This window comes from Ahaetulla prasina, chromosome 17, assembly GCF_028640845.1.
Source record: "Ahaetulla prasina isolate Xishuangbanna chromosome 17, ASM2864084v1, whole genome shotgun sequence".
NCBI classification, from domain to species: domain Eukaryota; kingdom Metazoa; phylum Chordata; class Lepidosauria; order Squamata; family Colubridae; genus Ahaetulla; species Ahaetulla prasina.
The window spans coordinates 4,365,001-4,390,000 of NC_080555.1; the positions used below are offsets into that span (position 1 = coordinate 4,365,001).

General features: G+C 46.7%; 2 protein-coding genes across 2 annotated transcripts in view; one reads left to right on the forward strand and one right to left on the reverse strand.

The window, feature by feature from the left end:
- The window catches only part of B4GALT3 (beta-1,4-galactosyltransferase 3), a 17,449-nt gene extending 85 nt beyond the window's left edge, over positions 1-17,364 (forward strand). The window contains exons 1-7 of the mRNA XM_058160472.1: positions 1-75; positions 4,739-5,030; positions 7,002-7,237; positions 8,634-8,824; positions 9,996-10,118; positions 13,142-13,246; positions 14,022-17,364. The exon at positions 1-75 is cut by the window's left edge and continues 85 nt beyond it. Of these exons, the coding sequence (XP_058016455.1) occupies positions 4,778-5,030; positions 7,002-7,237; positions 8,634-8,824; positions 9,996-10,118; positions 13,142-13,246; positions 14,022-14,613 (1,500 nt within the window). The 5' untranslated portion in view covers positions 1-75; positions 4,739-4,777 and the 3' untranslated portion in view covers positions 14,614-17,364. The remainder of the gene's footprint in view (positions 76-4,738; positions 5,031-7,001; positions 7,238-8,633; positions 8,825-9,995; positions 10,119-13,141; positions 13,247-14,021) is intronic.
- Positions 17,092-25,000, reverse strand: part of PPOX (protoporphyrinogen oxidase) — an 18,284-nt gene continuing 10,375 nt past the window's right edge. The window contains exons 7-13 of the mRNA XM_058160473.1: positions 23,975-24,165; positions 21,657-21,717; positions 21,305-21,423; positions 20,868-20,981; positions 19,863-20,012; positions 18,988-19,030; positions 17,092-18,150 (exon numbers count right to left, since the gene is read on the reverse strand). Of these exons, the coding sequence (XP_058016456.1) occupies positions 18,014-18,150; positions 18,988-19,030; positions 19,863-20,012; positions 20,868-20,981; positions 21,305-21,423; positions 21,657-21,717; positions 23,975-24,165 (815 nt within the window). The 3' untranslated portion in view covers positions 17,092-18,013. The remainder of the gene's footprint in view (positions 18,151-18,987; positions 19,031-19,862; positions 20,013-20,867; positions 20,982-21,304; positions 21,424-21,656; positions 21,718-23,974; positions 24,166-25,000) is intronic.

The window sequence follows — 25,000 nt, forward strand, 5'->3', positions numbered from 1 at the left end:
GGCAGCAGCAGCAGCAGCGGAGAAGATGCGGGTCCCGAGGCGGGGCTGAGATCCGGGCCTCTTCCCCACGTTCAGGTACCCCCGGGGGCTCGGGGGGCTCCGTCTGGCCCTTGGAGGAGCATCTCGGGGTGCAGCCTTCCTTTCCCCACCCCCCTCCAGGCTTCCCCCGCAGCGGCCTGGCTTGGCTTGCTTGCAAAAGCTGTGCAACCTTTTCCTTGCAAAACGTGCTGGGCTGGGGATGATGGGTGCGGCGATCCTCAGACCCCCTTGGTGGGTCCAGGCAGCCGGGCGTGGGAAACCAAGCCGATCTTGGGGTATGGAGCTGGAGAAGCTCCCCCCCCCCAAGATGTTTCCCACCCCCAGAATAAGCATCTTTGCAAGCAATTTAGGGCGGGGGGGGGGGAGGTGGGGGGGGAGGAAAGGAAATCCCTGCCAAGGGGTTTCCTTCCCCTTTTCCTGGCTGCGTTCACACGAGACACATGTGTCAAGGGGAGAGAAAGGAAGGGGAAGTAGAGAAGGAGGAGGAGAGGAGAGAAGAAAGGAGGGAGGGAGGAAGAAAGGAGGGAGGGAAAGGAAGGAAAGGAGAAGAAAGGAAGGAGGAAGAGAGGGAACGGAGGGAGAGAAGAAAGGAGGGAGGGAAAGGAGTGAGAGGAGAAGAAAAGAGGGAGAAAGAGAGGGAAAGAAGGGAGAGAAGAAAGGAGGGAGGGAAAGGAGGGAGAGGAGAAGAAAGGAAGGAGGAAGAAAGGAGGGAGAAGAGAAGAAAGGAGGGAGAAGAGAAGAAAGGAGGGAGAAGAAAGAAGGGAGGAAAGGAGGAGAGGAGAAGAAAGGAGGAAGGAAGAAAGGAGGGAGAAGAGAAGAAAGGAGGGAGGAAGAAAGGAGGAAGAGGAGGGAGAGGAGAAGAAAGGAGGGAGGAAGAAAGGAGGGAGAGAAGAAAGGAGGGAGAGAAGAAAGAAGGGAGGGAAAGGAGGGAGAGGAGAAGAAAGGAGGGAGGAAGAAAGGAGGGAGGGAAAAGAGTGAGAGGAGAAAAAAGTAGGTAGGAAGAAAGGAGGGAGAGGAGAAGAAAGGAGGGAGGAAGAAAGGAGGTAGGAAGAAAGGAGGGAGAGGAGAAGAAAGGATCGCTGTGAAAAGATGAAAAGATGAAACGGAAGAAAGGCAACCCCGAATATATCTGAAACAGTCAAATTGAAATAGTCAAAAAAAAATAATAAAAAAGAACGAAAGAGCAGGAACACGAATAAAAATGGGGAAATTAGAACTCGAGGGCGAAAGAAGAGGCGACTTAATAAAACGAGCAAAGGAAAGATTAGGAAATGAATAAAAACGATGCAAAAAGAATATCTTGGCCAAAACTGTAACTTAAGTACAATAGATTGGAATATATTGAATTGGGTAAGATACGATATGGCCAATATACTCTGTTCAGAAATCATGTATTCAGGGAATACATGTAAATGAGGGAGCTAAAAAAATCAATAAAAACTTGTTCTAAAAAGAGAGAGAGAGAGAGAGAGAGACACGCGTGTCGGGGCTCAGTCTGGACACGGGTCTGGCTTTTTTTTTTTTTTTTTGCAAGCCACGATTTTGTTTTTTGGGTGTGCGTATGTCAGGATGGAGGATGAAAGCTTGCCAGCCTGACTAGGTGGCTCAGGGACTTTAAGACACCGAGAGCTTGTCGATCAGAAAGGTTTAGGGTTTTTTTGGGGGGGGGGGCTGGACTAGATGACCTCCGAGGGTCCCTTCCAGCTGTGTCCCTGTGGACTGCCCTGGATTGTTAAACCGGGATTGGAGAGTTGAAGGGTCCCTGGTACATCTACCTGTAATATTCTGGGTTTTTTCCCTGCTTTTTCCCAATTTCTACATGGGGGGGGTGTTTTAACGGGGAGCAGAAGGGAAGAGGAAAATTCCCCCCCCCACAATCCTTTCTTTCCACCTTCCCGGTTTTGAACTCAGTCCCCGTGTCCGTCCCCCCCGAAATGGAGTATTAAGCCCGCCAGCTTCGGTGCGACACAGGGCTCTTTGGCGCCGATCTCTGGTTTTTGGGGGGGCTGGGAAGCAAGGAAGGAAATTTGGGGGTGGGGGAGAAGCAGAAGAAAAAAAAATAGGAAGGGATTACAGATGGTCCTCGCTTTACGACGGTTTGTTTAGTGACCATTCAAAGTTACAGCGGCCCTGAGGACAGGGACTGACGGTCAGTTATTCCGCACCTAACGATCATGGATCACGTGATCGGAATTCGGACGCTTGGCCACCGATTCATATTTTTATGACGGTTCCCTGGGGGAAGGGGAGGGGGAGTCACGTGATCCCCTTTTGCGACCTCCCGGCCGGCCAAGTCAATAGGAAAGGCCGATTCACTTAACAACCGCGTGACTGACTTCAACAACCGCCGTGATTCACTTAACAACGGCGGCGAGGAAAAAGGAGGCAAAAAATTCACTGGACCGGTGGTTCTCCCTTAGCCACGAAAACTTGGGGCTCGTTTCTGGCCGTAAATCGAGGACTGAAATGATATACCGTCTCTTGCTGGAGCGGGGGGGCTGGACTAGAAGACCTCTTAAAGTCCCTTCCAGCTCTTATTCTGATTATCTGTATATGGAGGCCATTTCTGATGTCTGTTTGGGATTATTGTCATTATTTTCCCTAATTCTGCCCTTCGCTTGCAGCCTTATTGGAATAATCTGGATTTAAAGCTCATCTGCTGGAAACTGCCATCAGAGATTAATCCCAGTTTTTCCAAGCCTATATCTGGAATCCAGAGCTGAAATGGGGCAGATTTGCTATCTGAAGTCCCTTCTGTTTATTTAATTTAATTTGCATTAAATTCCCCGTGGCCCTGGATTTCACAGTAAAAATGAGGAAATTTGCCTGCCCAAATAAACAGATTCTGTACGTAGGTAATCCTCGATTTACGACCGCAAGATTTCTGTCTGACGTTTGTAAAAGTGAGTTTTGCCCCATTTTTACGACCCGTCTCGACCCAGTCGTTTAAGTGAATCGCTGCGATTGTTAAATTTAGTAATCTGGTTGTTGAGTTGGGCTTCTCCGTTGACTGAAAGGCTCGCCCGAAGGTCGCCAAAAGGGGGTCACGTGACCTTGGGACGCTGCGGCCGCCATAAATACGAGAAAGCGGCCAAGCGTCTGAATTTTGACCACGAGACCATGGGGATGCCCCAACGGTCGTAAGTGTGAAAAACAATCCGGAGGCACTTTTTCAGTGCCGTTCTAACTTCTTATGTACACTAAATGAACTGCTGCAAATTGAGAACTGCCTGTATTTAATAGTTACGTTCTGCAAAATGTTATGCTAGTTAAATTCTGCCATTTAAATGCCCTTTTTCTTTTCAATATTCTTTCTCTTTGACTACGTGGCATGGAAAGGAAATAAAAGATATACTGCTGTTTCGTTGTTGTTATTATTTTTATTATTATCATTATCATTACCATCTCCTGTTGGGGATTGCTTGCTAATATAGGAAGTTTTGGGCGGATCGAAATAAGAAATTCAGAATTTTGCTGGGCGAAGAAAATTGGAACCGGTTTTCGCTAGTTAACAGGGCATATAAATATCTGCATTTTGCCTGAGGGTTGGGCAGAATGATTGCTATCACAATGTGAGAGTGGCTTTGTAAATTAATAATCCTTTACCCAAAAAAAAAAAAAAGGCTATGAATGACGGCGTTTTATGAGCGGGCCGATCCATGCATTTGGATATTTGCAGCATATTGGGAGCCCAGAAGGAAGCAGGGGTGGAAATTTGAAGTTTTAAGTCCTCAGCTTTGGAGTTGAGGACTAGAAACTTAGCAAACCCACACACCAAGCAGGAATTTGCTGGCGTCCTACATTCCTGAGCGTTGACTCAAACGTATCTGCTTTCTAATGCTTTCTATATATTCTCTTCTCCCTTTCTTCCTTCTTTCTGTTTTCTTTTTCTTTCTTTCCTTCCTCCCTTTAGTTCGTAAAGTTGATAGTATGTCTATGTGTACACACACACACAAAGGGCCAACTAAAGGGAGGAAGGAAAGAATATATAGAATAGAATAGAATAGAATAGAATAGAATAGAATAGAATAGAATAGAATAGAATAGAATAGAATAGAATAGAATAGAGGATATGGGAAATGAATAGAATAGAGTAGAATAGAATAGAATAGAATAGAAAATAGGAAATGAAATGAATAGAATAGAATAGAAGAATAGAATAGAATAGAATAGAATAGAATAGAATAATAGAATAGAGTAGAATAGAATAGAATAGAATAGCATAGAATAATAGAATAGAGTAGAATAGAATAGAATAGAATAGAATAGAATAGAAGAATAGAATAGAGTAGAATAGAATAGCATAGAATAATAGAATAGAGTAGAATAGAATAGAATAGAATAGAATAGCATAGAATAATAGAATAGAGTAGAATAGAGTAGAATAGAATAGAGTAGAATAGAATAGAATAGAATAGAATAGAATAACAGAGTTGGAAGGGACCTTGGAGGTCTTCTAGTCCAACCCCTGGCTTAGTCAGGAAACCCTACACCACTTCAGACAAATAGGCAGGCTGAATAACTTTGGGTCAGCTAGGAACAAGGACGAGTCGGCTGGGTGACTTTGAACCCGATCAGCCCCACCTCTCAGGGTTGTTGTGAGGAAAAGTAGGAAGGGAGGTGGAGAAGCAGGATGGAAAACGAAGGGAGCTCCGCTTTGAGATGGCCCGTTCCTCACCCTCCCTCTCCCCTGCTGCAGAACTCCGTGGGCGGCACATGATCCGATGCTCCCAGCGCCATGCTCCGCAGATTCCTGGACCGGCCCTGCACCTTGGCGCTCCTGATCGGTTTCCAGTTTCTCTTCATGGCCTACTTTTCCTTCGGCGGCTTCCGCAACCTGGCGTCCATCTTCGGCCGCGACACCAGCCCTTCCTTCGACTATTCCCGCCGGCATGACGTCTACACCAACCTCAGCCTGGTCTTCCAGCTGCTGGCTCGCCCCAGCACCAGCAGGCCCTTGCCCTTCTGCCCAGATCGGTCGCCGTACCTCAGTGAGTCCAACCCTTCCTGCCTTCGGGGTTTCTCCCCCCCGCCCCCCCCCGCAACCAAATCTCTCGTTGGCACGTCCAGCGTTGGGTGGGGATCGCCAAGGAGAAATTTCCTGACGGTGAGAACAATTAATCAGTGGAACGACTTGCCACCAGAAGTTGTGAATGTCGGAAGTTTTTAAGAAAAGGCTGGATTTGTCTCAAATGGTATAGGGTCTCCTGCTTGAGCAGGAGGAGTGGGGTTGGACTAGAAGACCTCCAAGGTCCCTTCCAACTCTGTGATTCTGTTATTCTGCCCTTTCTTCCTTCCTTCCTTCCTTCCTTCCTTCCTTCCTTTTCATCCTTCCTTCTCCATCACAAGGATTTTTTAAGAAGCGACTGGACAGCCATTTGTCTGGAATGGTATAAGGTCTTCTGCTTGAGCCGGGGGCTGGACTAGTTGACCTCCAAGGTCCCTTCCAACTCTGCTATTCTCTTATTCTGCCCTTCCTTCCTTCCTTCCTTCCTTCCTTCCTTCCTTCCTTCCTTCCTTCCTTCCTTCCTTCCTTCCTTCCTTCCTTCCCTTCTTTCCGTCCTTCCTTCTCCATCACAAGGGTTTTTTAAGAAGCGACTGGACAGCCATTTGTCTGGAATGGTAGGGTCTCCTGCTTGAGCAGGGGGAGGGTTGGACTAGAAGACCTCTAAGGTCCCTTCCAACTCCGTTATTCTCTCTTCCATGAAACGGGTGGAAAAAGAGAAAAATCAAATGTTAGTTAGGAATTGCAATAACAAAATAACAAGAGTTGGAAGGGACCTTGGAGGTCTTCTAGTCCAACCCCCTGCTTAGGCAGGAAACCCTCCACCACTTTCAGACAAATGGTTATCCAACATCTTCTGAAAAACTTCCAGTGTTGGAGCATTCACAGCTTCTGGTGGCAAGTAGTTCCACTGGTTAATTGTTCTAACTGTCAGGAAATTTCTCTGTAGTTCTAGGTTGCTTCTCTCCTTGATTAGTTTCCACCCGTTGCTTCTTGTCCTGCCTTCAGGTGCTTTGGAGAGCAGGCGGATCCCCTCAAATATTGAAAGATCTTATCATATCAATCTTCCTCTTAACCTTTCAGTTCAGATTACAGATTTTATAGTCTATATTTTGCATTTTACTCGTGTTCCTTTTTCCTGAAACGGGATTTGAATGTGCCATGCAATAGAGAAATAATATTTGGCAACTACAGGAATTGAATAATGAGTGAAGGACTGAATATACATATACATCGTTACATATATAATTTACATGTGTGTGTGTGTAGGTATGTAGGTAGGTATGCATCTTTCATGTATGTTTGTATATGTATAACACACACACACACACACACACACACACACATATATGTATAATATATATATTCTTTTTCTGCCTCTCCTCCCTGCTCTCTTTCTCTTCTTCCTTCCTTCTTTATTTCTCTTCTCTTCTTCTTTCCTTCCTTCCTTTCTTCCCTTTTTCCTTCCTTCCTTTTTTCTCTTCTTCCCTTTTTCCTTCCTTCCTTTTTTCTTCATCCCTTCTCCCTTCCTTCCTTCCTTCTTTCTTTCTTCCTTTTTCCTTCCTTCCTTTTTCTCTTCCTTCCTTCCTTTTTCTCTGCCCTTTCCTTCCTTCCTTTTTCTCTTCCTCCTTTTTCTCCCTTCCTTCTTTTTTCTCTGCCCTTTTTCCTTCCTTCCTTCCTTCTTTCTTCCTTCCTTCCTTCCTTTTCTCTTCTTCCTTCTCCTTCCTTCTCCTTCCTTTTTCCTTCCTTCCTTTTTTTCTTCCCTTTTTTCCTTCCTCCTCTTCTTCCTTCCTTCTTTTTTTCTCTTCTTCCCTTCCTTCCCTTCCTTCTCCCTCCTTTTTCCTCCCTTCCTTTTTTTCCCTCTTCTTCCCTTTTTTCCTCCCTCCTCCTCTTCTTCCTTCCTTTTTTTCTCTTTTCTTTTTCTTTCTCCTCCCCCCCTTCCCCTCCCTCCCTTTAGTTGGCCCTTTGATCGTGAGTTTCAGCCAGGTGCCTACGCTGGAACAGATCCAGGAAAAAAACCCAGCTGTCAAATTGGGTGGCAGGTACCATCCTTTCAATTGCGAGTCCCATTCCCGCACGGCCATCATCATCCCCCACCGCAACCGGGAAACCCACCTGCGACACCTGTTGTACTACCTACACCCTTTCCTCCAGCGCCAACAGCTCCATTATGGAATTTATATTGTGCACCAGGTACGTATGCACAAAAAAGCGGAGACGTATGGGTCAGGCCAGGAATTTCGCCGCGAGCTTAAGACACATCTATTTATTTGCGCAGGACTGGATTAGAATTTTAAAATTTGAATTTGGGGTTTTATTATTTGCATTGCTATTTTTAATTATTCGGCCTTATATAATAAGTTTTTTAATCGATGTTTTATTTTGTATTTATATGTATATTTTATCTGGCTGTGAACCGCCCTGAGTCCCTAGGGAGATAGGGTGGTATAAAAATGCGAAAAATAAATAAATAAATATAAATAAAATAAAAATTGACTAGGTGGCTCAGTGGCCAAGACACTGAGCTTGTCGATCGGAAAGCTCGGCAGTTCGGCAGTTCGACTCCCTTACTACAGGTAGCCGGGGGGTTGGACTAGATGACCTCCAAGGTCCCTTCCAGCTCTGTTCCTGTTAGGAAGGAAGTCATTTTATTACGAGGCGGTGGCAGATCCATTTAATAATTCCAACAACAAACAACCACCGGTTCACTGAAGAAATGGGGCAAGAAAAATGAAACGGGGCAAAGCTCAATAGATTTCTCATTTAGCAGCGTAAATTCGGGGCTTAATTGCAGTCGTCGGTTGAATCGGTTAATTTTCATGAAGGAGCGAGGGTAAAAATTCCTTGTGTGTCCAATCACACTTGGCCAATAAAAATTCTATTCTATTCTATTCTATTCTATTCTATTCTATTCTAAACGGGAATAAATACATATAAATAGAAGGAAATTTTTTTTTTAAATTCTTCATTCATGACATGCTACCCAGAGCCACCCATTTGTGGGATGGGCAGCTCTATAAATAGAATATAATAGAATTTTTATTGGCCAAGTGTGATAGTGTAAATTGGGCAAATACTGTAAAACTTATATATATAAAGGTAAAGGTTTCCCTCGCACATACGTGCTAGTCGTTCCCGACTCTAGGGGGCGGTGCTCATCTCCGTTTCAAAGCCGAAGAGCCAGCGCTATCCCAAGACGTCTCCGTGGTCATGTGGCCGGCATGACCATATATATATAACCTCAGAAAACAAATATATATATATATATATATATATATATATATATGTTTCCTGAGGTTTTCGCAGGTGTTTGTATGTAGGTCTTTGGTTATTCGGGTTTTCTCCCACGTAAAATTGGAAGTAAAATTGGAAGTGTCTTGCTCCTAGAAGCACGAAGCTGAAGCCTGAAGATGACGAATGAGACTTTGTCGAAATGTCGCCAAGACACTTCCAATTTTACATGGGAGAAAACCCGAATAACCAAAGACCAAATACTATATATATATATATAGTATTTGAGGAACATACATACATACATACATACATACATACCAATCGTGGTTTGTCTCTCCCCCCCCCCCCCCCGCAGGCTGGGAACGCCACGTTTAACCGGGCCAAACTTCTCAACGTCGGGGTGAAGGAAGCGCTGAAGGACGAAGAGTGGAACTGCCTTTTCCTTCACGACGTGGATCTCATCCCCGAAAACGACCACAACCTCTACGTTTGCGATCACTGGAACCCAAAACACGTCTCCGTGGCCATGAATAAATTCAAATACAAGTGAGGGAAGAGAATCTGAAGGAGGAGGCAGCTGTGGGATGTGTGTGGGGAATTTACCTGCTGTTCCTGTTGTCTAGAGGAAGTCCTCGACTTACGGCAGTTTTGTTTAGTGACCAAAGTCACAACGGCATTGGGGGGGGAAAAGGGGGATTTAAGAACCCTTTTCACACTTAACGACGGTTGAAATTTCAGAGGCTTGGCCACTGACTCGTATTTATGATGGTTGTAGTGTTCGGGGGAGGGGTCACGTGATCCCCTTTAGCGACCTGACGAGCCCAAGTCCATGGAGAAGCCCGATTCGCTTAACGACCCTGTGATTATTGCGGCGTCCCCTTGGTCACGTGAATCAAAATTCGGAGGCTTGGCCGTTGACTCGTACTTATGACGGTCGTAGTGTCCTGGGAGGTCACCTGATCCCCTTTTGAGACCGTCTGACGAGCCCAAGTCCATGGGGAAGCCCGATTCGTTTAACAACCGGGTGACTAACTTAATCAACACCAGCGATTCCCTTAACGACGGTGGCAATTAACATAGGGCACAATTCCCTTAAGGAATGTCTCGCTTAATAACAGAAATTTGGGGCTCGACCGTGGTCATAAGTCGAGGATCCCCTGTACGTGTCATTTGGGGTTTTGAGTTTAGATTTTTACCTGTCATATTTTTATCTTCTGATTTTTTTTTCTAAATGTGATGTGTGAATGTGACATAGGAATAATAATAATAATAATATTAATATTAATAATAAGAAGAAGAAGAAGAAGAAGAAGAAGTCTTTTGTGGAGGGCTTGGTGTCTGGGAACAGCAATTCTTAAGAACGGGGGACGTTATTCTCATTTTACAAATGTGAAAAAAGTGACTTTAAGACCAGTCCTCAGGCTTACGACCGGCGCAGCATCCCACAATCATATGATCAAAATTCAAATGACTGCTGTGGTACGTCTTTAACGACGACTGCAGCCTCTCCCGGGTCACGTGACCACCATTTGTGGCCTTCCCAGCCGGCTTCCGAGCAGCAAAGTCGCTTGGAGGGAAGCCGGGTTCCCTTAACGACCACCCTGATTCGCTTAACGACCGTGACAAACAAAAGGTTTCCTGTGAAAATAGGGCACGGCTTGCTTAACAACCGCTCACAGAATGCCCCCATGGAAACCCTGTTCCTCTCTGTTTCTAGGCTTCCCTATTTCCAATACTTCGGTGGGGTTTCGGCCTTGACCCCAGACCAGTATATGAAGATTAATGGTTTCCCGAACCAGTACTGGGGCTGGGGGGGTGAGGACGACGACATCGCCATGAGGTGAGTTCCTGGTGGACCGTCTTCTTCCCATCCCTGCCTTTGATAGGTAGTCCCCAACCTACAACTGTTCATTTAGTGACGGTTACCACGACAAAGTTGCAGCATTCCCCCATCAAAATTTGGAGGCTGGGCGAATAGGATTCGTGTTTATGACCATTGCAGGGTCCCAGGGTCACGTGATCCCCTTTGGCGACAAGCAAAGTTCACCCGATTCACTTACCAACACGTTACTAACTGAACAACCGGAGCGATCGGCTTATCCGTTGTGGCGGGAAAGGTCGTAAAACGGGGCAAAACTCACTTCACAACCATCTCGCTTAGCAAACAAAAATGTCGGGCTCCCTTTGTGGTCGCAAGCCGGAGTGGCGCGGTGGCCTAGCGGTGGAGCTCTGGCCTCACAATCGGGAGGCTTGTGAGTTCGATCCTAGGTAGAGTCAGCTATTTCTCTCTCTGGGCACGACGAGAATATTATCTGCCGAAACAAAACTCCGCCCTGGCGACAGGGAAAGGCATCCGGCCATTAAAACACTCCGCTAGCTCCATTCAGTTGCCCAGACGCCGCCCCGCAAGGGATGATGGGAGTCGTTCAATGAAGATGATGATTTCTGGTCGTAAGTCAAGGTCTACCTGTACTACGTCCTGCAGATCTTATCTTAACCTGGAATTGCGTTGGCGGGCGAATTATGATTCGTAGCCGGATAATAAGAGTGTGGCGCTCTACCGGTGATGTTTCTACCTGCCTTTTCTTACTTAGCCTTCCAGCTTCTCCAACTCGGCGTGTGTCCAGTTTCTACGTCACCTCTGTTGTCTGTTTGACGCTCGCCTTGCATGGAATGCGGGCTTCCCTTTCATTTCCTCCGTGCGGCGTTTTTTCCATTCTTTATTTCCAGTTTTGCAATTTGAGTGGTACCTGTCTTCGCCTTCCCACCATTTCATCATCTCTCTCTTTTTTCCCCCTCTGCTTTCTTTCCTTCTATCTTATTCCTACCTCCCTTCCTTCCTGTTCTCTGTCTTTCTCGCTCCTTCCTTTCCTTCGGTTTTCCTTCCTCCATTTCTCCTTCCTTCCTTCCGGTTCTCCGTCTCTTTCTCGCTCTTTCCTTTCCTTCTGTATTCCTTCCTCCATTTCTTTCCTTCACAATTCCTCCCTCCCTCTTCTCCCTGTTTTTTGCTCGTTTTCCTTTCTTCCTCGATTTCTCCTTCCTTCCTTTCCTTCCTTCCTATTCTGTCTCTTTCTCGCGCTTTCCTTCTGTATTCCTTCCTCCATTTCTCCTTCCTTCCTTCCTTCCTGTTCTCTTTCTGTCTCTTTCTCGCTCTTTCCCGTCCTTCTGTTTTCCTTCTTCCATTTCACTTTCCTTCACAATTCCTCCCTCCTTCTCTCCCTTCTCCCTATCTTTCTTGCTTGTTTTCCTTCCTTCCTCCAGTTCTCCTTCCTTCCCAATTCCTTCCTTCTTCCTCCCCTTCCTCACTCCGTTCTCCATCTTTTTCTCGCTCTTTCCTTTCCTGTTTTCTTTCCTCCATTTCTCCTTCTTTCCTTTCTTCCCTCCCTCCCTCCCCCTCTCCCTTCCTGTTCTCCATCTCTTTCTCACTCTTTCCTTTCGTTTTCCTTTCTCCATTTCTCCTCTTTCCTTCCTTCCTTCCTTCCCTCCCTCTTCTCCCTCCCTCCTTTCATTTCTCTCCTCCCTCCCTTTTTATCCCTCCCTCCCTTCCTTCATTTCTCTCCTTCCTCTCTCCCCCCTTCATTTCTCTCCTTCTTTCCTTCCTCCCTCCCTCCCTTCCTCCCTCCCTCCCTCCTTTCCTTCCCTCTCCTTTTTCACCTTCACTTCTCTCTTTTATGAGGCCCTGCATGTTCATTTTCCTTCACACCCGTAACAGTTAGAGGCTGTGCCAGCCAGGTAAGTTTTGTTTTTTTTTTTAAAAAAAAGGTATCTTAGCAAGACTCAAAACCAGATCATGCTTCCCACCTGTCCTTGGAAGCTACTGGACTCACTCCCCGATTTGAGCCACTACGACGGGAAAAATTCGGAAAAATTCTTCATTCCCCAGCAGGCCAAACTAAACGGCCGCTTTTGAGGTTTTCATTTGGAAAAAGACGAGGCGAAAAACCTCTTGAGGCTTTCAGATGAAATGGTTTTGAGGCTTGGTCGCTGCCTATTTAGCTCAGGAAAAAAAAATATTTCGTCCTTTTAAAACAGTGGCTCTTAAACTGAAGCGAAGCCAGGCGTCTCTTGGGAGAGAACTTGAAGAGCAATTCGGAATTTCTAACTGCTTATTTGGAAATCAAGGTTTCAGGCTATGGTCAAAACACAGAATCTGTATTTTATTTTTTTTATTGGGGGGGTGTGGGTGCTCATTTTATTCAAGACGTGAAACGAAAAATTGAGCCGCTCGGTTTAAGATCTACTGTTTTTTTAAAAAAGATCTAAGATCTAATCCACAGCCTCTTGGATGGATGCTAGCTTTGGTTTGTGTCGTGTTTGGTTGATTTAAGAGGCGCCTTGTGAATTATTTCGCTTCCCTATATAGTTCTCTTCAAATAGATGCATGTTGGCTAGGGGATTCTGGGAAATGAAGTCCACCCATCTTAAATTGTGCCAGCTGTGGGATTCTGGGACTTGGAAGTCCCCTCTTCTTAAAAGCAGGCTGGCTGGGGGATTCTGGGAAATAAAGTCCACCCATCTTAAATTGTCCCAGCTGTGGGATTCTGGGACTTGAAGTCCCCTCTTCTTAAAAGCAGGCTGGCTGGAGGATTCTGGGAAATAAAGTCCACCCATCTTAAATTGTGCCAGCTGTGGGATTCTGGGACTTGAAGTCCCCTCTTCTTAAAAGCAGGCTGGCTGGGGGATTCTGGGAAATGAAGTCCACCCATCTTAAATTGTCCCAGCTGTGGGATTCTGGGACTTGGAAGTCCCCTCTTCTTAAAAGCAGGCTGTTTAGGGGATTCTGGGAAATGAAGTCCACCCATCTTAAATTGTGCCAGCTGCGGGATTCTGGGACTTGAAGTCCCCTCTTCCTGTTTTTTCCAGGGTGCGGTTCCGAGGGATGAAGATTTTACGGCCTCCGGTGTCCGTCGGCCATTATAAGATGGTGAAACATGAGGGTGACCAAGGCAATGAGCAGAACCCACACAGGTCAGTGTAAAGGGGGGGGTGTGTGTGTGTGAGAGAGAGAGAGAGAGTGGGAGGGAGGGAGGGAGGGAGGGAGGAAGGGAGGGAGAGCGAGAGAAGGAAGGGGAGAGAGAGAGAGAAAGAGAATGAGAGAGAAAAAAAAGAGAGAAAAGGAATGATAAAGAGAAAGAGAGGAGAAGGAGAAGGGAGGACAATTAACCAGTGGAACTACTTGCCACAAGAAAGCTGAATTTAACAGAAGTGGTAAATTTGTACCCTATGACTATCATAATAATAATAATTATTATTATTATTTTAATTTCTATACCGCCCTTCTCCCGAAGGACTCAGGGCGGTTTACAGCCAAATAAAACAACAATAAATAAATACAATATACAATTAAAAACCAATTTTTAAAAAACCTATTCAATTTGGCCCAATTAATTAAGATATACAATAAAACCATAAAAAACACCGTTAAAATTAATAATAAATATCCATTTTATGCATTTTATTCATTAATTGTAAGTGTTGTACCTTGATGAAGGTATCTTCTTTTATGTACACTGAGAGCATCTGCACCAAGACAAATCCCTTGTGTGTCCAATCACACTTAGCCAATAAAAAAATTCTATTCTATTCTATTTTAAAAGTTTAAAAAATTGGCCACACCCACCCAGTCACATTACCCTCCCCACCAAGCCACGCCCACAGAACCGGTAGTAAACGAATTTTACATTTCACCCCTGGCTTTAAGATACGGGTGCTGACTTCTCTCTTTGTCTTTTGTCTTCACCAGGTTCGATCTACTGATTCGGACGTACCGTTCGTGGAGCCAGGACGGCATGAATTCCCTCTCCTACAAGCTCCTGTCCAAAGAGCTGTTGCCTCTTTACACCAACATCACTGCCGATATCGGAACCAACCCTCAGGCCACCAAGATCGGAAAGGGCTCCCTGTCCGACTTCGGCGGGAGGGATTATCCGCGAGACAGCAATCACGATTTCCGCCAGGAAATGCTGCGTAAGACTCCCTTCGCCAAGCTCTCCCAAGCCATGGGATGGAAGGACCCCACTCCAGAGACAGATAAAAAGGGGGAGAAGCCCACCCCGGTCTCAGAAACCCCCAAACCGAGCCTTGGAGCTGAAAAGAGGGAGAAAAGCTCCGCGGCTTCAACCTACAACGAGGTGGACGCTACCCTCGAAACGTTCAGCGACGCCATCTCCAGCCCGGGAGTCCCCGAACGAGTTTTCGAAGATCGCGAGAAGGAGACAGTCCAACCCGTACGAGTAGGTCTATCTTTGCCGCGACCTTCGTCCGGACACGCCGCGCAGAGCTTGGCTCTCCGACCCGACTCTACAAATCGCACCGATGCTAGAAGCGCAGATTAAAAGAATGAGATGATACCCAGATCGTCAACGAGAGGTCGAAATTTAGAATTATTCTCTCGTCCCTGCTCGAAGTTTGGGGAGGATCCGTCGGGTGTTCTCCCCAGGCCAGCAGAACAGAAGGGCCGGACGGAGGTAGAGTGGACAAATAAAGGGGCAGGTAGAACGGGGCAGGTAGAACGGCGCCGAGAATTTGGTTCCCGTATCCGCGGGTGCCGGTTGATTCTTGAATCTATCAAGGGCCCGTATTTCTCGCGCTTCGTAGGACTGGATTCCCACTCAGAGGCGACTGGAAGCACAGGAGGGATCGGCTTGGGAAAGGGGCCACTTCTCGTGTCCAAGATTTCTGTGGATGGATATTTTTTGGGGGGATAGAAGCGGGGGGAACTCTGCAGTTTTGGTGAAGAGCGGTCCGATTAAAGCCCTCCGGCCCTCACGGTCCACTTTGCACCTTCTTTTAAAAAAGGGGGGAAGGGCTGAGCCTTGCCACCCCCCCCACCCCTCCCCACCCCAGTGCCAGAGGAAAGTATAACTCGCTTTGCCAGACTTCTCAACTTTTGTGAAATAGAATTTGGAAAAAGGGGAGGGGGATCTTCTCCCACTCCAGCTGTGCCCACCCCCAGCCCCCCCACGCGATCTAGCCGGGATCAAGGAATGGAGGGAGGGAGTTTTTCTGATGGAAAGACCCTCTGGGGGCACTGAGCTTCTTCTCAGGGGGCAGGAAAATCTCCCGCCTCCCCTGATGGAAGGAGAAACAGCCTGGCAGTTGAAGCTGTTCTTTACTCTCCTCTGAGCCGTTTGCTCGTACAATCTTTGTTGCTAGTCTTTCTTCCTCTTCTTCTTCTTCTTCTTCTTCCTTCTCTCTTCTTCTCCTCCTCCTCCTCCACCTTTTTTCTCTTTTGGTCTTCTTCCTCCTCCTCTCCATCTTTTTTCTTTCTCTCCTTATCTTTCTCCATCTTTCTCCTTCTCCTTTTTTCTTCCCTTCTTCTTCATCTTTTCTCCATCTTTTTTCCTTCTCTTCCTCCTTTTCGTCTTCTTTCTTCATCTCTTTCCCTTTTCCATCTCTTCTCCCTCTTTTTTCTTCTCTTCTTCCTTTTCCTTCGTTTCTTCTTTGCCATATTTTCTTCTTCTTCTTCCCTTTTCGCTCCTGCTCCTCCTTTTTTTCTTCCTCTGTTTTTTCCATCTCTTTCCCTTGGAAATTTTAAACTCTTTAATAAGCTATGGAAGCCGACTCCGAAAGTCTGCATCGATCTAAATCCTCTTAAAAGAGTTTTTTAGAGTTTTTTTTTTCTCTCTCAAAGGCGGTCATCAAATCTGCTCACTGGCTGTTCCAGAGGCTTGGATGGAGAAGTCTTTCTCCCGCCTCCAACCGGACTAATGTTTATTACTATTTTAGCGGCTGGACTGTTTTGTAGGTTCCCTGCACCCACCCACCCACCCACCCACCCATCCATCCCCTGGAAAAAAAGAAATCAGAATAAAAAAAAATTACCATGAACTTTTACCCCGTCTTCCCTAATATACCATATTTTTCCAAGTATAAGACGCACTTTTTTCCCCACTAAGAGGGTGAAAATTTAGGTGTGTCTTATACACCGGATGTAGCCCCACCCACCTGCCAGCCCCCGCCCTTTAGCCTCCGCCACCCAGCAATTTGCCTCCTTGCAGCCAACAGCCTGTTTCAGCTTCAGCACAGCCTGATTAGCACAAGCAGCTGATTGTCAGTTGGATCGGCCTCCTGACCATCAGCTGTTTCAGGCTGCAGGGATTTGCCATTGCCTAGTGCTGGCCACCCCATTTGCTGCAAGGAGGCAAATTGCTGTGAGGCAGAGCCGGATCCCTCCCCCGTGCTAATCAGGCTGTGCTGAAACTGAAACTGGCTGTTTGCTGTAAGGAGGCAAATTGCTGGGAGGCAGAGCCAGATTTTTTTTCCCTCCTGTGCTAATCAGGCTGTGCCAAAACTGAAACTGGCTGTTTGCTGCAAGGAGGCAAATTGCTGGGAGGCAGAGCCAGATTTTTTTCCCCTCCTGTGCTAATCAGGCTGTGCCGAAACTGAAACTGGCTGTTTGCTGCAAGGAGGCAAATTGCTGGGAGGCAGAGCCAGATTTCTTTTTTCCTCCTGTGCTAATCAGGCTGTGCCGAAACTGAAACTGGCTGTTTGCTGCAAGGAGGCAAATTGCTGGGAGGCAGAGCCAGATTTCTTTTTCCTCCTGTGCTAATCAGGCTGTGCCGAAACTGAAACTGGCTGTTTGCTGTAAGGAGGCAAATTGCTGGGAGGCAGAGCCAGATTTTTTTTTCCTCCTGTGCTAATTAGGCTGTGCCAAAACTGAAACTGGCTGTTTGCTGTAAGGAGGCAAATTGCTGGGAGGCAGAGCCAGATTTTTTTTCCCCTCCTGTGCTAATCAGGCTGTGCCGAAACTGAAACTGGCTGTTTGCTGTAAGGAGGCAAATTGCTGGGAGGCAGAGGTAGATTTTTTCCCCCTTGTTTTCTTGTAGGTGCGTCTTATAGTCCAGAGCGTCTTATACTCTGAAAAACACATTATATTTTTTTTCCTCCTTTGCTTCAGGGCTGGTCCCAGCCTGTTTCCTTCCATCTCCCCCACCAATACTCACCTCACAATCTCTAGATACTGCCAACGACGTGTCATTTTATTTATTCTATTTATGTAGCCGTCAATCCCCTATTTGCGGTAGCGGTGCCCTTTTCCCCCTTGTTTTTGATATATATATATTTTAGTTTTATTTGTTTTTTTTTATGAAAATAAAAATATTCCCTCACCCAATGAAAAAGTGTCAGCTGTTCTTTCCTCTATGAATCGGTGGCCAAGGTTAAAACCCAAGTGTTAACCCACCACAGTTTGGGTTTTATTTTAAATGCAGTGCAAACCGAGTTAGGTCTCGTCTACCAGTTTGGCGAAAGCTAGCTGGCCCAAAAGAAGTGTGTGTGTGTGTGTGTGTGTGTGTGTGTGTGTGTGTGTGTGTGTGTATGTCAACTTATTCTCCAAAGCTTTGCTGGCTGAGGAACTCTGGGAGTTGAAGTCCGCAAGTCTTAAAGTTGCCAAGGTTGGAGACCTCTGCTCCAAAGCACCAGAAACCGAGACAAGAAGCAACGGATGGAAACTCACCAAGGAGGGAAGGAACTCAGGAGAAATTTATTGAAAGTTCGAACAAATTAACCCGTGGAACGGCTTGCCACTAGAAGGTGCAGATGCTCCATAACTGGAGGTTTTAAAGAAGAGATTGGATAACAAATTTGTCTGGAATCGTATAGGGACTCCAGCCTGAGGAGGGGGTTGGATTAGAAGACCTCCAAGGCCTCTTCCAACTCTGTTATTCTATTTTCCTTGAGAGAGAGAGAGAGAGAGAGAGGGCGGATCCCAGGAATCCAGAACTCGGCTCATGCTCAGGGGACGCCGCCCACGAGCTGAGTCACTGCTGTCTGGGCGCTGAAGATGCAATCGTTGACGGAGACCCCGGCATAAGAAGCCCCCACCAGGCTAAGGGCCAGATTGTGTTGCTTCAATTGGGAAGTAGCACTTTCTGGAAAAGGAAAGAAAAAGAAATGAAACAAAAAGGGAAGGGAAGGGAAGGGAAGGGAAGGGAAGAGGAAAGAAAGGAAAGGAAGGGAAGAGGAAGGAAAGAAAAAGGGAAAGGAAAGGAAAAGAGAAGGGAAGAGGAAGGGAAGGAAAGAAGGAAGGAAAAAGAAGAGAAGACGAAGGAAAGAAAGGAAAGGAAAGGAAGGGAAGAGGAAGGAAAGAAGAAAGGAAAGAAAAAAAGGAAGGATGGAAAACAGGAAAGGAAAGAAGAGAAAGGAAAGAAAAGAAAAGGGAAGGAAGGAAAGGAGAAGGAGAAGAGGAAGGAAAGGAAAGGAAAGAAAAGGGAAAGAAAGGAAAAGAAGGAAAGGAAAAGAGAAGGGAAGAGGAAGGGAAGGAAAGAAGGAAGGAAAAAGAAGAGAAGACGAAGGAAAGAGGAAAGGAAGGGAAGGGAAGAGGAAGGAAAGAAGAAAGGAAAGAAAAGAAAAAAGGAAGCATGGAAAACAAAGGAAAGGAAAGAAGAGAAAGGAAAGAAGGGAAGAAAAGAAAAAGAAGGGAAGGAAGGAAAGGAGAAGGAGAAGAGGAAGGAAAGAAAAGAAGGGAAAGAAAAGAGAAAGAAAGGAAAAGAAGGAAAGGAAAGGAAAAGAGAAGGGAAGGGAAGAGGAAGGAAAGGAAAGGAAATCCTCCACTTATGACTTCAACTGAGACTAGGATCGCCGTTGCTAAGCAAGACAGTTGTTAAATGAGTCACGTCCAATATTATGCCTTGCTGTCTCTTGGTCGTTAAGCAAATCACTTTCGTTGTTAAGGGAGCTCGGCCCCAAAAGCCAGGCTTAAAACTTACCGATGTGTTTCCAATGGCCGAGCGTGTATTGGGGAATGCAGGACTAAACAAGACAGAAAAAAAATTCACCAAGTTATTTAAGTCGGATAGGCGAGAAAAATAAAATAAAATGTTTGGTTGTTGTTTTTTTTAAAAAAAGTCTGAAAGCCTTATACAGATAGTCCTCGACTTAACGACCACAAAGGGAGGAGGGGTGGGATTGAAAAATTTGCAGCAAGCGGTTGGCTGCCTGGTTGCTGGGGGGGGCGTGGCCGTGGGGGGGCGTGGCCGTGGGGGGGCGTGGCCTACTGGGCCTTCTGCAACAGCCTCCCCCAGGCTCCGGAGGCTCTCCAGAGGCTGGAAACAAGGCCCGTTTCCGGAGCTCCGATAAACCCGTTTTTTGCCCTCCCAGAGCCTCCACGCGAGCCCTGCGCTTACCTGACATCCAAAACGGGCCGTGTGGAGACTCCTGGGAGGGGCGGGGCGGGCAGGGTAAGCCAGTCCTTGGCACAACCCGTTCGGCGAGCGAGATTAAAATTAACATCCCGTTTCCCCTCCGAACCGGTCCAAACCAACTGAATCCCACCCCTGCAACGGAGCTCAAAATTTCTGCTCCTCCACGAGTCGAGTCTTGCCCCGTTTTGCGACCTTCCTTGCCACAGTGGTTCAGGGCCGTTGATAAGTGAATAACCTGGTTGTTAAGTGAATCCGTGGCTTCCCCCGTGGACTTGGCTTGTCCGAAGGTCGCAAAAGGGGAATCACACACACACACACACACACACCCCTGGGACACTGCAACCGTCGGAAATAACGAGTTGAAATTGTAGTCTAGAATTAAGAGAAGAACGGTGGCTCGATTACCGCAAATAAATCGTCCCAGGGTTCAAAGAACTGACCTTATGGACTTTAACGATGGAGTGAACAGGCTCCGCCGAGATCCCAAGGTGCTTCCTGACAGCCTCCTGAGCTCTGCTTAACAACTCACTGTGTGGAATTGTGTCCGGGTCACCCAGGTGTGATGTAAACCAGGCGCCACCGAGCATCACCTGATAAATCGGAAACATACAAACATCCACTTTAAAGGATGTTGACTGGGGAATGCTGGGAATCGAAATCTAGCCATCTTAAAGGATGCTGGCTAGGGAATTCTGGGAGCTGAAGTCCACCTGTCTTAAAGGATGCTAGCTCGGGAATTCTGGGAATCGAAGTCCACCTATCTTAAAGGATGGTGCCTGGGGAATGCTGGGAATTGTAGTCCAACCACCTTAAAGGATGCTGCCTGGGGAATGCTGGGAGTTGAAGTCCATCCCTTTTAAAGGATGCTAGCTGGGGAATTCTGGGAATCGAAGTCCACCTATCTTAAAAGATGCTGGCTGGGGAATGTTGGGAGTTGAAGTCCACCTATCTTAAAGGATGGTGCCTGGGGAATGCTGGGAATTGTAGTCCAACCACTTTAAAGGATGCTGCCTGGGGAATGCTGGGAGTTGAAGTCCATCCCTCTTAAAGGATGCTAGCTGGGGAATTCTGGGAATCGAAGTCCAAAAGATGCTGGCTGGGGAATGTTGGGAGTTGAAGTCCACCTATCTTAAAGGATGGTGCCTGGGGAATGCTGGGAATTGTAGTCCATCCCTTTTAAAGGATGCTGGCTGGGGAAATCTGGGAGTTTAAATCCATTTCTAGGGAATTCTGGGAGTCGAAATCCACCCGTCTTAAAGTGGGTTGAGAAACAATTCTATAGGGAAAAGTAAATTAGCCCCAATTCCACTATTAATGAGATCACCTCAAGGCCCCCTCTCCTTTTCGGCTATGCTCCTCATTGAAAGGCACTTATGTTACGCATAGAAAATCCGACAAGAAGGAGCAAAAAATGAAAAGACGACCACAATCCCCACGCTTCGTACCGTCAGTCGCGTGGCGGAGTCTTTACGACCGTTCTGTTCGGGAAATGCCACCGAGTCGTAAACGATGCCCAACAACGGACGGTCCTCGAATGAAGGCACCAAGTGGCCGAATCCCTAGAAATAACATTTTTTTAAAAATGAAATTAAAAAAAAATTCACTGCTCCATATGCTGTTTGGAAGCCTTAGTCAAAAAATCCCGAAAGTAATACAGGCGGTCGTTGACAATTGGGACCGGAATGTCCGTCGCTAAGCAAGGCGGTCATTAAATGAGTCGGAGCCTGTTTTAGGACCCTTTTGGACGCGGTCATTAAGCAGATCGCCGTGGTTGTTAAGCGAATTTGGTTCCCCCCCCCATGTGACTTGGTTGGGGTGGGATTTAGCTCTTTTTCGGTGTCTGCTTTTTCCTTTCTTGGAATCACATTAGCCGAAATGTTACCTTAACCGGAAGTTGTGCGTTTTCGTATTGTAGATTCACCACCGCGACGGAAACAGCTTGGATGGCCAGCAGGTCTTGGATAAGGGGTTCGAATCCGGCAGGGAGCAAGTCGGCCAGAGCTGGGAGGAAGGAAAAAAAAGAAAGAAAGAAAGCTGTAATATCAGGGTTGGGTTTTTTTTCAGATTGGCCCTTGCAAGGTTCTAGTCCTCAAGGCTGCACCAAAGCCAGCAACCACGTAAACGTTGCTTCATCTTAGGTTGCAATTTCCTGCAAACAGGTGTGTGTGTGTGTCCACACTTCAGAACTGCAACGACAACAGCCCCCCCTGCGAGGAAGGAGCCGTTCCTCCTACCTCTGGCGGGCAAAGCGCTGATCACATGATCCGCCTCCATGGTGCCGTCCTGCAGCGCAATCTATGGAAAAATAAAACATCGCCAGTTCGAACATTCTCTGGCCAACTTAATCTGCTTATGTACTATTCGGGATGTGGATTCCCCGAAGCTAGAAATGTAGCTCACCATCAACTGAGCCTGATAAACTACATTTCTAAGAGCAGGGATGATGATGATGATGATGATGATGATGATGATGATGATGATGATTATTAATGGGAGGTTCGAAATAAAATGACCCCTGCTTTGCAGTCATCATCTTCATATAAGGACCCCCATAATAATCCCTTGCGGGATGGAGTCCGGGCAACTGAATGGAGCTAGCAGAGACTTTTTTTAAACGGCCGGGTGCCCTTCCTGTCGCCGATGAGGAGTTTTGTTCAGCGGATCTATTCTCGGTGTGCCCGGAGAGAGAAATATCGGCCTCTACCTAGGATCGAACTCACAGCCTCCCCTGATTGCACCGCATCACAATACCAATCTTTGCGGCCCCTAAGGATGGAAGACTGGAAGGAGGAAAACTGGGGGGCGGGGGGGGAGGACTAGGGGACACCCCCTCCCCAATCCCCCTTTGGTCTTCTCCAGTGGTCAAATCTAACTTTCTTTCCTACCGGTTCTGTGGGCGTGGCTTGGCGGGGGGGGTCATGTGACTGGGTGGGCGTGGCTATGTGACTCGGGGACCAAAAGACAGAAACTCACTAACAATGTCCTGTTGGAGCAGGATTGGACTAGATGACCTCCAGGTACCTTTCTAGCCCTGGATTATCCTCTGAAGCTGCATCTAGTGCCAGGTTTGTAGTCCTTCCTTCCTCTCCTTTTTCCTCCCTCCCTCCCTTCCTCCCTTCCTCCCTCCCTCCCTCCCTCTCTCTCTCTTTCTTTCTTTCTTCTCCTTCCTTACTTCCTTCTTTCTTTCTTTCTTCCTTTCCTTCTTTCTTTTTCTTTCTTCCTTTCTTCCTTCCTTCCTTCCTTCCTCTCTCTCTCTCTCTCTCTCTCTCTCACGAACCCCCCCAACCCCCCATTTTTTTGCCTAGCAGGCTTCAGCTTTCTTACCTTTTAAAAATAATTTTAAAAAGCCTCTGACGATCAGGCACCTCAGCCGGGATCGTCACAGCCTTGTATTAACTCTTTAAAAGCATTTTATTTTTTTTTACAACCTCTTCGGGCCGAAGAGGTTGTTAAAAAATGCTTTAAAAAGTTTTTTAAAAAATGCTCTGACGATCGTGCGGCTCAGCTGGGCATGTGGGGGGGGGGCAGCGATTTTTGCTACTGGTTCTCCGAACCACCCGCCACCATTGCTACCGGATCACCCGACCCGGTCCGAACCGGGAGCGTTTCACCCCTGGTTTTCTCCCTACCTGCCAGGATCCCGAGGCTGTTCTGTCCAGCCGCTTCACGGGGGCGTTGCAGTGGATTTCGACCCCTCGCTCTCTTAAGAAGGAAGCTAAACGTTGGGGAAGGGTCTCCAGTCCGCCACGCAGGGACCACTGGCTCCAACGTTCTTCCCAGGCCTGGCGGATCAGCTGGCAATCCACCGGGAAAGTTTCTTCTGGAAGAAAGCAGAAGGAAATCTGGAAACGCTTCCTCGGGGTGGGGGGTTTCGGGGGGTTGGACTAGATGACCTACAAGGTCCCTTCCAATTCTGTTAACCTATATCTGTGTATCACCACCTTCTCCTTCTCATCCTTCAGTCTGTTTAAACTGCTGAATGGCTTCTCTTTCATCATCGTCCAATCCTAGGGTTAGCCTACCGCTTAGTCCTCGACTTTATGACCCTAATAATAATAATAATAATATCAGAGTTGGACGGGACCTTGGAGGTCTTCTAGTCCAACCCCCTGCCCAGGCAGGAAACCCTACACCGTTTCAGACAAATGGCTATCCAACATTTTCTTAAAAATAAGGTTAAACCCTTATTTAAATATTTATTTAAATATTTAAAATAGATATTAATATTTATTTAAATATTTAAAATAAGTTAAACCCTAACGGAGACTGGTAGTTTGGTCACCAAGCGAGGCCCCTGCTTAAAGAGCGGCGCCCCATTTTACGACCATTTTTTATTTTTTTACAACCTCTTCGGGCCGAAGAGGTTGTTAAAAAATGCTTTAAAAAGTAAAAAAAAAAAAAAAAGGCTCTGACGATCGTGCAGCTCAGCTGGGCATGTGGTGGGTAGGCAGCGATTTTTGCTACTGGTTCTCCGAACCACCCGCCGCCATTGCTACCGGATCGCCCGACCCGGTCCGAACCGGGAGCGTTTCACCCCTGGTTTTCTCCCTACCTGCCAGGATCCCGAGGCTGTTCTGTCCAGCCGCTTCACGGGGGCGTTGCAGTGGATTTCGACCCCTCGCTCTCTTAAGAAGGAAGCTAAACGTTGGGGAAGGGTCTCCAGTCCGCCACGCAGGGACCACTGGCTCCAACGTTCTTCCCAGGCCTGGCGGATCAGCTGGCAATCCACCGGGAAAGTTTCTTCTGGAAGAAAGCAGAAGGAAATCTGGAAACGCTTCCTCGGGGTGGGGGGTTTAGGGGGGTTGGACTAGATGACCTACAAGGTCCCTCCCAATTCTGTTAACCTATATCTGTGTATCACCACCTTCTCCTTCTCATCCTTCAGTCTGTTTAAACTGCTGAATGGCTTCTCTTTCATCATCGTCCAATCCTAGGGTTAGCCTACCGCTTAGTCCTCGACTTTATGACCCTAATAATAATAATAATAATAATATCAGAGTTGGACGGGACCTTGGAGGTCTTCTAGTCCAACCCTCTGCCCAGGCAGGAAACCCTACACCATTTCAGACAAATGGCTATCCAACTTTTTCTTAAAAATAAGGTTAAACCCTTATTTAAATATTTATTTAAATATTTAAAATAGATATTAATATTTATTTAAATATTTAAAATAAGTTAAACCCTAACGGAGACTGGTAGTTTGGTCACCAAGCGAGGCCGCTGCTTAAAGAGCGGCGCCCCATTTTACGACCATTTTTTATTTTTTTTTGCTAGGTTAAATTAGCGGTTATTAAAGTGAATCCCAAGATCCGTTAAGCCGATCCAGCTTCTTCCACCGCTTGTCGGATGCCGGCGGTGGGAAAAAATCCCAAATGGAGATCAAGTGTTGCGGGACAATTTTATTTTATCTTTAAAATATGGCTGTTCCTTTGGGTTAAAAGGAGGGTTTGGATCAGCGGTCACCAACCGGTGGGTCCCATGGACCACTGGTGGTCCGCAAGAAAATTTTGGGGGTCCGCAGAAAAATGATTTGCATTTTTTTTGATATTGCACTAAAGCAGGGGTCCTCAAACTACGG